The sequence below is a fragment of the Melopsittacus undulatus genome, chromosome 8 (assembly GCF_012275295.1).
Source record: "Melopsittacus undulatus isolate bMelUnd1 chromosome 8, bMelUnd1.mat.Z, whole genome shotgun sequence".
Lineage (NCBI taxonomy): Eukaryota > Metazoa > Chordata > Aves > Psittaciformes > Psittaculidae > Melopsittacus > Melopsittacus undulatus.
Genome location: NC_047534.1, coordinates 56416212 through 56429805, shown reverse-complemented (window position 1 = coordinate 56429805; position 13594 = coordinate 56416212). Strand labels below are relative to the sequence as shown.

General features: G+C 46.4%; 1 protein-coding gene across 1 annotated transcript in view; it reads left to right on the top strand.

The window, feature by feature from the left end:
• Positions 1-4907, top strand: part of ABCA12 (ATP binding cassette subfamily A member 12) — an 82301-nt gene extending 77394 nt beyond the window's left edge. Inside the window, exons 50-54 of the mRNA XM_034065509.1 lie at positions 491-594; positions 839-931; positions 1379-1484; positions 2158-2295; positions 3483-4907. Of these exons, the coding sequence (XP_033921400.1) occupies positions 491-594; positions 839-931; positions 1379-1484; positions 2158-2295; positions 3483-3602 (561 nt within the window). The 3' untranslated portion in view covers positions 3603-4907. The remainder of the gene's footprint in view (positions 1-490; positions 595-838; positions 932-1378; positions 1485-2157; positions 2296-3482) is intronic.
• The last annotated feature ends 8687 nt before the right edge of the window (positions 4908-13594 follow it).

The following is a 13594-nucleotide window of genomic DNA, read 5'->3' as shown; positions in this document are numbered from 1 at the left end:
AGTGCCTAAAGGGACTACAAGAAACCTGGAGAGGGGCTTGGGACAAGGGCCTGTAGGGACAGGCCAAGGGGAATGGCTTGAACCTGCCCGAACAGGGGAGACTGAGCTGAGCTCTGAGGCAGAAGCTGTTCCCTGTGAGGGTGCTGAGGCGCTGGCACAGGGTGCCCAGAGAAGCTGTGGCTGCCCCATCCCTGGCAGTGCTCAAGGCCAGGTTGGACACAGGGGCTTGGAGCAGCTGCTCCAGTGGAAGGGGTCCCTGCCTGTGGCAGGGGTTTGGAGCTGGATGAGCTTTAAGGTCCCTTCAACCCAAACCATTCTATGATTCTATGTCTCAGTCAGATACATAATGCAATTGAAGGCAATCCTTCTCCCAGATCTGTACCAGTGTACTAGCAAACATAATACTAATGGCGAACCTTAGAAGACCGCAAGTGTTAGGACAATCAGATTTTGAGTGCAAATTTACATTCAGCCCTGTCTTTCCCAATAGGATGAACCAAGCTCTGGAATGGATCCCAATGCTAAACGCCACCTTTGGAAAATCATCAGTGAGGAAGTGCAGAACAAATGCTCTGTGATACTCACATCCCACAGGTAGGGCTGGTTTGGCTCTGCCTCCAGTTTCAGGGTCTGTAGATGGTATGGAGAGACCTCTCCTTCATGCTTCCCACTGACTTCAGGGCACCAAGATCATACAGGTTTGGGGGTTTGATGTGGCTGAATGTGGGTGCCCACAGAGACCCACAACACTTCAGTGGGTAATGTTCTCTGACTACAAAAATAACTGGTTTTTATATCTTCTCAATGACTGATTAGAAGTTCTTGGTTGTTTCTTCAGCATGGAAGAATGCGAAGCCCTCTGTACCAGGCTGGCCATTATGGTGAACGGCAGTTTTCAGTGCATTGGCTCTCTGCAGCATATCAAGAGCAGGTCAGTAAAATGCACCTATTTCACTCACACTGAACAGCAAACAGTCACTGACTGCCAGCTTTGAGGGCTCAGAACATGAGCCCTCTGTTAACAGGGCATCAGAATAACATCATTTGCTAGTTAAAGTTTCTTACTACTCCATAGAAATTCTGTGTTAACTCATGCACTTTCTACCAACTCACAGCTTTTCTTCCCAGAGATGTGCTTCCCAAAGTAATCTGTTCACTCCTGCAAATGTGAAATGCATGTTAAGGTTGAGCTTCAATTTTATGAGTTATCACAATAACTTGGCTTCCTACTAAGTTTCTCTCCAGGTTAACAGCCCTGGCCCCATTCAAGCTGCACTCGGCCTGGTTTTGATTTCCCTAAGGAGGCTGTGCAGCACTCTCAAAGGATTTTGTGTTTCTCTTTTCTACTGTGTTAATTGTGATTCTCTCTTTCCCCTAGGTTTGGAAGAGGATTTACTGTGAAGATGCACTTAAACAGCAGCACAGTCTGCACTGAGATGTTGACAGAGTTCATGAAGTCGCACTTCCCAAATACCTGCCTGAAGGTAAACAGGACATATGCTCTTAGGAGAGGTCCTCTCCATCCCTTAAAAGTAACCAAGAGCACCTTGCAAGACAGTAATCTTGTAACATACTTTGCACATAGATCTGTGCTCTCAGTGAGTAAGATATTCATACACACACACTTGCCAGTGTTATCAGAAGCATTGTCCAAGGGCTGGAGCACCCAAGTTCCTTGGTGGCTTAAACAACTTGAACCATACAGCTTCAGTGATCCTATAAAGTAGCTCTGCCCCAGGAATGGTCTCACTGAAGCCTGATCTGCATGAAGACCCACTTCATATTCAGTGGGTAATGAGATTGTTGAGTGCTGCCAGTAACTGGGTAACTGTAAAACCAGAGGAACCAAGTCACAAATCCCATGCATTGTCCATAATCCAGACTTCCAGCTGGAAAATGCTATGGATACCCTCAGGCTTCCAGCCCTGGGGCTTAGTTATCATCTTCCAGCCACAAACACCACAAGAATTCCCAATGAAGGAACACTGGTCAATACTGGACAACAATATTCCTCAACTTTGGGAGCCAGGAGAGAACACCCCCTCTGCCCCTTCATTCTCCCATGGTTAGCTCCTCTTTGCTTGTCTCAACCAGACAGCCATCAGATCTGTTTGGATGCAACCTCTTACCTTGACCCCACCACTCCTGTTCCCACAGGATCGGCATTTCAACATGGTGGAGTATCACGTTCCAGTCTCTGCAGGAGGGGTAGCTAACATATTTGATCTCCTGGAAGCCAGCAAAGAGGCCTTCAATATCAGGCACTTCTCAGTGAGTCAAACAACATTAGAAGAGGTAAGGAATTAAAGATGTGTGGCCATTCATTTAAAACTGTTAACAGGGGAGCAGACTGATGGTTACACACAATTGATTGCTGCACACAATAGACTATATTTTGAGAGGGATTTCCATCTATATTGCTCCTGAGGATATTTTATCAGTACTATTGCCTCCAGATACCTGTGCTGGCACTATGAAAACACACATAAAAAGCTGCCTGCAGCATACAGGATCTGTTCTTCCCTCTGTCACTGCTGGTTTCAACAGCCTCGTGCGTGTGGATGACAGGCAGGACTAGAGACCACTCCTGAGTCCAGTGCTAGGCTTTCCACCAGCCCTGGAAATCTGCCTGGTTTCCCTCTTGTATTTGGGTTGTAAGTTCATTTAGCATTACTCCAAACAGCTTCATGGTTAAGTTCCTTCCAATTTCTCTTGGAAATAACATTCCCACTAGCATAAAACCTTGTAGGAAACAATGGATGCTGTAAGGACCATCCAGAATAACTCATCCTGTTGAGTATCAGCACCTGGTATTTAGGTCTGTCCCAGAGAGAGGAGCAAACCTGCAGCCCTATAATCCTAAAATAGTTAAGCAGAGATTCTCAGTATTGTTTTAGTAAGGGGCAGTGGCTATGAGAAACAGGCAGGCACAGCACAGGAAGCCCCAGTCACGTTCAGTGGGAGGACACTTTGGTATATGCACATTTGATGGCAGGTAGTGTTGTAGTGAGAGTATTTTATGTATTCATTAGATACTGTTCAAACAAAGACTGCTAGGTGTGATTATACATACCTTTCTATATCATATGCAGTTGTGCTTGCAAGGATGTCAATTATATAGACAGATGGGTTTATAAAGTAATAATGTAGCTGTATTACACTGTGATCAAAAGGAGCCACCTCACAGGTAGCACCTCGCTCATACTGGTGAAACATGAGCTGCAGGACAAAGAGGTTTTGTGCAGGAATGTCTCCCTTCGCATCCCAAGTGTCTGTTTGGCACTACAGGAGCATGCAGCCCTTTCTTTACATTAGCCCATAAAAGCCTAACATTTGCAATTCTCAAATCCAGTGTGAATTCATTCCTGGCCATGCTCTCCATTGGCTCACAGTCCAATGAACAGCCCTTCCTTTTTTACATTCATCCCTATTGTAAGTTCTTTGTGCTGTCACATACTGAATGTTTTCCTTTAAACTTACAGGTTTTCATCAACTTTGCTAAAGATCAAGCGGATCCTGACAGTGTGGATGCAGGTCCTGATGTGACAGTGGGCAGCTCTGACACAAGTAGCCAAAATAGCACCATAAGCTCCATCTACTGAAGGGACCCAACCACAGCATATCATAGAAGCTGGGGAAAAGACCTGATGACCCCTTGGGGTTCTTCCAGTCCTATTTTCTATGATTCTGGGATGGTGCAGTTAAAAAGTCCCGTTTTCTTAAAGTACTACTTCTTTTTGATATGCACTTATTTTGTTACTAGGAACACAGTAGGCATTTAAGACTGGCATTTGGTTACAAATCCAACTGGTCTTTCCACTGGTTCTTTTCTCCCTTCTCCCAGTTCCTGTTTTATGATCACTGCAATGCCTGTGAGGAGTTAGTTGACATCACCTGCTGCTCATGGCTGTTTTCTTACAGCAGGAATGACAGTGGTGGAGCAGGGAAGCTGTCAGCACTGTGGGGTGTTTGACAATAGAGCAGCCCCCAGTCTACTTGTTGCTCAGCAACAGACTTCCTGGGTGACCATGAGCAAGCTGGTCAGTTTTGACAGGTTCCCCACGGGTGAAACAGGGTTCACAGCCTTGCCCCACCTCACAGGGGTGTTGTGAGACATAGGTGTTATGTACTGAGTCGCATGTGCAGTTGGTGGGGGCCATCTTTGGTAATGACATAAAGCTTATCTGTATGTGTGGGTTATGTCAATCCAAATAGAGTTATTTTAAAGTCAGCACTTCCAGTGGTTTTATTTTGGTCCTGTAGTTTATTCCAGCTCTGTGTAACTCCTCAAGTCCTGCAGCCCCAGGCAGTTCCTGGCTCTTGGTACCCAATGGCAGATCATGCCACCCACCAGTGCCTTTCTCCTTTTGGTTGGTGTCCATGGCTTCTCCATTACAGCAGAAGAATGGCACAAGGAGTGAATACGCCTGCTGAATCCTCTCATATGAAGAAGTTTCCTTCATGAGACTGTTTCCCTGAGCAGAGGAAGAGCAACAGGCATCTCCCTTGGTCAGAAAAGCTCCATCTCCCATGTGGCTCTGCCTCTCTGACTTCTTTCCAGTGACCTTCCTCCTCACCACCCGAGCAGTGGCTGCCCCTGCAACTCCAGAGCTGTGGTTTCCAGCATAACAAGGGATAATCAGCTTCTGCTTCAAAGGCTCTGCCTTTGAAGGCTACAACTGAGACCTCTGCCTGCCTTTGAGCAGCAGAGTTCAGCGCACCAGCATGCACATCCTGCTTTCCCCCCCCCCAGAATCATTAACAGGTAGAATAGTTTAATATTACTCCTTATTATATGTATAGCATAAGGCCTCACAGACTGTTTTGGGCCAGGCACTGATGTACATGGTGCTGTTCAAGCACATAATGAACTTAAAGTCTTTGAGCTCAATAAACTTACTGCTGCTGGTAAAAAGAGATTGATGCCAAAGCCAGGTCGTACCTGCCTTGTAAGACCCAGGAAGGGCCCAGGTGGCACTCAGCTTGGTGCTCTCACACACAACTCCAGCCACAGGGTTTCTTTATTCTCCTTTACTTTTTCCCCTATTTTTCCTTTCCCCAAAGCTAATTTGAGCCAAAGGAAACTTTAGATGAGAGCTGCAATGACACATCCTTCTCACCCTGACCCTCAGAGCAGTCTTACTAGCTCAGTTCTCATTTGATGCTGAGGCTTGCTGAGAGAGTCACGCAAGGAAGAGGTATTTAACTATGGAGGGTGTCTGGGGTTTTACAATAGGATACTGAAGTTCAGAGTTTAGCTCCTGGAAGGAGGTTGTGCCTTCTCCGTGATCTTGGTGTAAGCTTCTTACTGGAGGCAGGAGGAGTTCTGTTATGGATTGGAGGTATTATCAAGCCTTGAATGATGCCTCAACCTGCTGACTGTAATTAAAACTGGAATTCATCTTCCTTCCAGAACGCATTTGACACCTGCAGTTTATAAGTAACTGAAAAAGCTGCCCAGACATTCATTGTAGCTTCTATTATTATGTCTCCAGCTCTGCAAAAGCTCTTTTTTTAACTCATTTTCATTGCATATCTTATAGAGATCAGAGTATAAAATTATGCTTTTCTCTAATGGAGGGCTTGTGCTCCCTGCAAAGGACTCAGAGCATGAATGCCAATGATTTAAATGCAGCCTTGTAATACCAATCAGAGTATTATTTTATTATGTCGATGGCTTTGCAACTGCCAGCGGAAGATGGATCTTCAGACTCTGTCCAGATGTACTTTCCATTTAATTGAGGGAGACTGATACAAAGCTCTTCTTTTGTCCCTTTAGAGCCTACTAATCAAACAAAGAAGAAAAAGCAGGAAGTGATTCATTGGAATACTTCAGTGAGTTGCAGTTTAATTGAGTAAAATAGAGTTTGTGGGGAGGGGAAGAAAAAAGGCAAAAAGCATCATTTGAGTTTCAACCCAATTCTGGCATTAATAGAAACATCTGCTCCATGTGAAATGTGTCATGGCCATGATATACGCTCCCGTTTTCACTTGCAGGTAAAAATAAAACATCTGCTGTTGCAATCAGGTCTGTAGGTATTGGTCCAAACAAGCCAAGCTTTACAGACTTAAGGGAATTTAACTGAAACCTGTGGAGAAGCAGTTACAACTGTTTAGGGGGTTGAAGCATCTGGCAAGGAGGTTGTATATAACATCACCAGGGGCTGAATTACCTTTTGTGCCGTGTTACAAATATCCATACTCCCTGCAGAGCCACAGATTCAACCTGTCCCTTTTGGAGGTAGGACACACCACAGGCTCAGCACCAGGGCAAAAAACGTGGAAGCTAATAGTGTCCTGCCTCTGAACACCAGCTCAAGGGTTCATAGGATCCCAGGCTGGTTTGGGTTGGAAGAGACCTTAAACCTTACCCAGCTCCAAACCCCTGCCACAGGCAGGGACCCCTTCCACTAGAGCAGCTGCTCCAAGCCCCTGTGTTCGACCTGGCCTTGAATCAGGGAAAGGATGGAGGCACTCATCTGCATAAGGTGCTTGTGTTGATCTTCACCCTGCTGATGTTCAGGTGTAGTAGCAGGTGCCCCCCATTGTCAGCCCTTTCTGAATCCCCTCTGAAACTGTTGCTTTCCATGACTCTGGTTTCCAGCAACAGGCAGCCAACAAGCCTGGTCCTTTCTTTGGTGTGAGCAGTGAGGGAAGATCATTGCAAGCACTGACCCTGGTGTCTCTGGAAGGCCTGGAGAAGTGCTTTGCATACCACTGCACATTGCCTCTCCAGGAGTGAGAGATGAATACTGCAGTCTGGGGTGGGTGGAAACAAGCTTCTCATCCCACTTCTTTCATGCAGTTGCACTACAGCCACCCTAATAACCCTTGCTGGAGGCAGCAGGGCCAGCCCTGCCAGCATGATCATGCTGCCCCTGTGTGTTAATTGGAAGTGTGTGGGACTCAGTGGAGCTTCATTGAAACCAACTCTAAAACATCACAAACACAAGGTATACAGAATTGCTAAACAGGTCTGGGGCCAGGGAGTCAAGGAGGAACTTCAGAACTGGTTATGTGGAGTGTGAGACTGATTCAAATGTGTTCTGTGCTTGGAGCTGTAGACCTGGAGGTGATGATTCAAATCTCCATCCTGGCTCTCATTCATTTATCACTTTATGCTGCTGATGGAAGCATGGTGCTTCTCCAGCCTAACACTTGCTGAGCTCCAGTCTTGATGCAAATGGCCACTGTGGGTTGGCTTCACAGGGTGAGAAAAGGTCTGGTGAGGGCAGGAAAGCTGTGCAGTGTTAAGCAATGTTTTCTCTCAGCCCTGACCACTGCCACAAATACAAATCCAAGGTCTAACCAGATTCTTATTGTCCTTTCATAAGAGCCACAGGAGTGGTTTGGTTACTGGGTCGGATCAGAAAACATGGTGCCAGGTCAAATGAACATGGCCAGGTAAACATAACCCAGCAGGCAGTAAAGCAAAGGAGCAGGTGATGCCTACAGCCCTGCTGCTTGTCTGGGGTCACTCCTGGGATCCAGGAATTGAAGGATGTGACCTTGTAACAGGCTCAGGATAAGGCCCCAGCCTGTCATAAGGGCTTTGGCTTCCTTACATTGCTGCAGCTTCACTGAAGCCTTTTACAAGCCAAGAAAGATGTATACTCCTGTGCTTAATAGGGGAAGGATTTTCTTGTGAGCTGGTGGAAGAAGAAGAATGGTTGTTGGATGGCAAGAGCACATAGCATGATCTTACTCTTTTTTTGCAGACAACAGCTGTGATCTTGCATAGCTATAACCAAATATCAACAGTGTATTAACAGCGAGCACAGCAGCGAAGAGAAGCAGTGGGGAATGACCAAAAATACAGAATTCATCAGAATTATTATTATTATTCCATGACAGTATTTAAATAAGAAAAACCCAAACCAACACTCTAATTAATTTAGTTGTTCAGGGAGAGGGTGGGAATGAGGAAGATGGCACTGAAATAGTAAGAACAGCATTAGTAAGGGACACAGCCAGCGCTGACTTACTGTTGGCTCTGCTCCTCATGCTACTGGCATACACAGTGGTAATGAGATAGGCTCTGCAGCACTAGGGTGCAGCCTGTGCTCAGAGCAGTGTAGGGACACAAGGCCACCCCAAGGGGCATTAACATGGGGCCTGACCCATGTCAGAGCACAGTCATGCAGCACTTAAAAGCTGGCACAAGGGCAGAGTCACAGTGGCCATATTTAGCCCAGAGTGAAGAAAACACACAGCTTGTGCTTGCAACCTATGGAGCAAAGCTTAAAGCCAGGCACCTTCCCACAGTACTGGGTTCCTGGATGTGCAGCTAATGGGGGCTAGAAGAGATTTCTGGAAATGGGCCATTGCCAGGGAGAACAATTGTAATGGCCCTGTGATGGGAGACACAAGCTTTAGGGCTCAAAGCAACATGATCTTCTACTCCAGCCTCCAGTTTAATGGAGGTTCTTGAATTTTAAGCAGTAGGTCTTTCACTACAGACAAGCATGGTGAGTAGAAATGAAGCATCGCTTACAGAGAGCTCAGCTCCTCACTGACCCCAAAGAAAGAAACAAAAGAATGTAACTTCAGGGCATGGTAACACATACAAGATATAATCCAAGTGAAGGCAGGGTAATAATTGAGGTTTTTACCTCCATTAGCAGGTCAAGGTGAACTCTCAGCCCTCTACTATGTCCTAGTTACTAGCTGAAGGGGTTTTACACGGCCTTTGCTTTACACACGGTGGCTGTTTCACAGCCAGAGCCAAACAAATTGAAGCACATCCAGAGTGTAACAGGGAGGAGGAAGGAGGGTGATATGCCTCTCCATAACCAGACCCAGTTGGGTTGTTCCCATGCAAGACAGCAATGATTTTAAGTTAAAATGATACCAAGCAGACTGAAATGCAATTAAAGGAGTTCCCCTAGGTTTGCACATCCAATTAGTAGAGTACCTTTAATTACACCAGTGCACTTTCAAACAGACACATGCTGAGAGGAGCATGGGCACAGAGCTGAAGTCTGTCTGCTGACCCATATCCATGAGGGCTCCAGAGGGTATTTGCATCACCAAGTGGTGTCTGCTCCTCCAGTGGGGGAAGAGCTCCTGGGGTGCCTTGAATCACCTTCTCATGCATCCTTCCTTTGCTGGTGGCTGCTGCAGGAGCCTGGAGAAGCTCCCAGGCTGAGCTGGGGCCCTTGCCTGGATTAGGTAACTTAACCCAAAGGGCTGCCTCTTATTTACCTTCAGCCAGCTCTAGGAGCAAGGCAGAGGAGAAACATGGTAACCACTTTCAGCTTTGTAAGAGCACTTTTATCTAACAAATAATTGCTGGAAAGCAATTAAGATCTATGGGCTTCTGAAAGGTAAGAGATTGTATACATTTTGTATGTAAGGTTTCCCTTTGCAGTGACTGAGCATACCCTGCTCCCAGGAACTCTGGAAGCTAGGGCATTGGAGTTCACTTTGATAAGAAAATCATCAAAAATCACAACAGTGCAAACATTAAGAAATGCTGGAAACACCAGAGTATTCTAGGTGCTCTTCAACCATCTTGGGGAGTTACATGAGGTCAAAATACCTTTCCACCTTTAATCTTGAGCATAATAACACCCTCAAAGCAGCCAGGTGAAGCTGGTGCAAGTCAAGAGTGCAGTCCTTGGCTCATAGCCTTAGTCAAACTCCCAGCTGAAGCCCATAGTCAGGCTGCTCTGGACTGCAGCAGGCTGTGGGACCACATCTTACTCCCCCCAAATTCCTGTTAAAGAAAGAAAACAAAGCTGAAGGAGAGACCCTTTGCCTGTTGTACCACCGAGCCTGAGGGCTGGTGTGTGTTGATAACCCAGGGATCCAATTTCAATGCAAAATCCCATCAGTTTGCAGCAGATCAAGCCCCAAGATCAATAATGACAGGTTCCCAGAAGCACGTGCCTGGTGCATCTTCATATGCACCTCCTGAAGTGTTTCTTTAAGTACTTTCAATGTCAGTAAGATGAGCAAAAGTTGAGACCACAGGCTTAATCAGATTAACAGTTATAATCACTCCCATCCATCACCACAAAGCAGGCTGCGATGCTGCCAGCTCCGTTCTGCTTCAGGAGCTGGGGAAATCAGAGCTGCACCTGATCAGGCAGACAAGGGCAGCTCGAGGCTTGCTGTACCAAAGGAAGAGAGCGATTGCTCAGGATGACTTCCTTATTCATTTCTTTATTAGCCTTCAGAGCCTCCCTAGAAATTATGGAAGCTTCCCTGAGCACTGCAAAGGGAGCATTTGGCTCATGGGCTGATGTTTCAGGCTGCAGTAACCCTCTGTGTGAACATCCTAGAGTGGTCCTATGGGCTTCCTCCCTCACATGGGCAGTGAGGCCCTTCCTTTAAACTGCACCTTCAACACTTGGCCATCCTCATCATAGACTCAGGCAGCAGCTTTATTTTTACCCTCTAAAACAGCTTTTTGCCATACACTGGTGGATGGCAGCAAGGGCAATGCTTATCTGTTATAAACCACTGTGGTTGTCTGCCTGAGGGTTGCTGGGTTAAATGGAGCTCCTGCTCCTCGGGGTTGGGCTATAAATTGGGATTTGGGAAATTGGGCAGGATTAGGGAATACTAGGGAGCTGCAGCAATGGGGACCTTCACTGGGAGGTTGGGGGCTTAACACTAGACAGCGAACATGCACCTAAGGTACAAGCCTGTGCTTGTTACAGAGGTTAGGTTTCCACAGTGAATAACCTACATGGGATGATTTCAGTGCCTGAACTCAGCTTATTTATGACACTAATATAGTGCCCCATTGAACAATACACTACCACTTCTCACGCTTAGTTAAATGACAGAGATAGGTGTCATCCCAGGACTGCTAAGTTTCTGTGTTACCCATCAGTCTCATCCTGACAAATCAAAGCTGCTGTGTTTTATTTCCCTCCCACTCCCATTTTTGAGCTCTGGTTCAAGCAGAAATTATGGGGTGAGATGGCTTGACTCATGTAAGAGACCAGACCAGCCTATGTGGTTATACAATTCCCTGAAATCATCTTAAAAGATGGGAAGCTGTTTTTCCATCCACCCAGGCTATGACATTCAGAGGTGCTCAGCACTGATCTCACAAAAGTAAGAGCCTTTCCTGTCCTCAAGGGCCTGTTTGCAGGGTGCATCAGGAAAAAGGGACCTTTTGGGCTTGAGTGGCCCAAGGCCAGGGGGAGAGGAGGTCCTGGCAGCAGGATGAAGCAGTGTAAGTGCAGGGGATGTGCACTGGCTCTGGAGGGGAGGTTTTCTCTGACGGTGCTCACAAACCATCTCACTTGCCTCAGAAGTGAACCGAGAGGGGGGATTATAGGAAAACCAAAGCACATAACCTGGAGTTGGTGCTTATGGCATGGTCCATGGGAGTGGACAACCCTGACAACTCAGAGGGGATAGTGCCATGGTGTCAGCTGCCATCATAGTTCTGGCACTCTTCCCTATGGAGGCTGCAAAGCCAGACCTGCCCCGCAGGCTAAAGGGAACCAGCCCCTGCAGCTCTAGGGTCACTCCTGGCAGTTTATAGCAATCCTATTTGTGGATTAAAATGCAGCCGTCAAGGCTGCTTGTACAGGATTTACGACACTGGCCTCAAAATACAGGAGCAAAGGAAAGCTGAACTCTCCTTTGATGTTTGCAAGTGTACACTGCAGACCTGAGCTGAAAACACTGTAAATAAGGATCATTAATCATCAGCTAAGCAGCACGCAGTTGCTGTTAGTTATTATAACAACATAAATCATCAGGAACTGCTACCGTGTTAATTTGGATTTAGTACGGATTAGAATAGAACAAAGAATATACTTACATACTTAAAAAGTATATACCCTTAGTTGTACATATAGATGTGTTGGGGTTTTTGTTGCTTAGTTTCCTCCCACCCAGAAGCAAGTCAGGAAAATGCTCTGGGAGCTCAGCATGTGAGGGTGTGCAATGGTCCAGGCCAAGCTACAGCACACAGGGAAGGAGCAATTTGTTTTACCTTAAGGGTGCATAACCTGCACATTTCATATTCGCCAGAAAGGCCAGCTATACTTCTTGCTGATATATACATATATATACACACATATATATATATATATATACATCCCTTGTGGGTTTTTTTTCCTGGTTTGACTTTATTCAAGCTAAAATGGGGCTACACCACTCATACACCAAAGCAAGGCCAGCAGAAGCACCAGTCTGACTGTATGCAGCGTTTTAGGTGTCGAGGTCCTGCCAGGGCTGGAAAGGTGGCCCCATCCCTCCCCACAGAGCATTTCTGAATTCAGTGGGGATGGAGCTTTACCCCACAAGGATCCCCATCTTGGTGCTCGGACACAGCATCTGCCCTGCTCTTGAGAACTTGTGCATAGCTGAGGAGTCTACTCAAACCTCCCCAAAATGATGTGAATTCTTCAACACCCCAAAAAAGCAATGTATACAATGAAGCATGTGCTGCCCTCAGCATCTTCCTTTAGGATGCGATGGACACAGAGATTCCAAACTGCTTCACAGACCCATTGTAGCATGTGTGTCACACAGTGCCATTGCTGCTGTTGAGCTCTGGTCCACTGCCCCCATTATCCCCTTGGCACAGCCAGGAAACCACACCACAACCTTTAGTGTCACCAGTGGTGCCTTAGCTAGAGGTTAGCCCTGTTTAGAAACAGGCGCTGATATTTAGAAAACAGAGATCAGAACAATTAGGATTTGGGGGTTTAAAAAACTCACTGAAAGGGAAATAAAAAGGAATTTATGTTTTGGGATTTCCCACAGCCTTGATGCTGCAACAGTACATGTGAAAACAGGCTTGTAAGTCACTGAACTGCACCTGCACCTTGACTTCACTGCCTCCAAACATGCAATTGCTTTTATTTGCCTCTGTCAATTTTAACCTGTGTTTTGTGCATGCCAGAACAGACATTGAATTTCTACTAGCACTGAGGCAGAGCTGAGGCTCACATTAATTGAAGTTGAGTTAGAGATAATAACTCTAGTACAATAAGGATAATATAGCAAGAGTAATTAGAGTGGATCAAATAGTAAGAGGGTTCAAGCAACAGCAGCCACTGTATAAACCTGCACCCAAGTTCTTCAAAGGTTTCCTCGGACATGTATCCCACTCCAGTCAAGGGCAATCCAACATCTATAAGCTGCAAAGCTTTGCCTGTGCCTCCCCGAGCATCCGAGCTTGCATCACACCGACCATATGTCTGCCTCTGCCTGCTAGCAGATTGTACCAAATATTTTCCTTCTTGATGGTGGCTGAGCAAACAAACACCATCTGTGGGGCTCGTCGAGGGAAATCCTGAGCTGCTCCGCGCCGATGGGAAGGCAGCCATGTGCATCCATGGGGCCTGACGGCTCTGCCATCCATACCCTGAGACAAGAGCTTTTCTCTGCTCATCTCTGCCCACCCGCCAAGTTAAGACCTGACATTTTGCAAACACATATAAACTTCAGCTTTGGTTACAGAAATGCTGGGCCCCATCAGAGGAAACTGTCTGGTGGTGGGACTGCCCTGGGGTGGTGTAGGCGAAGAGGGCAAGAAGGCTTTTCATCTTTTGGTTGGTTCTATACACACAGGTATGTCTTGGGTGTATTCATGCCACCAGGGGCATCTTTGAGCATC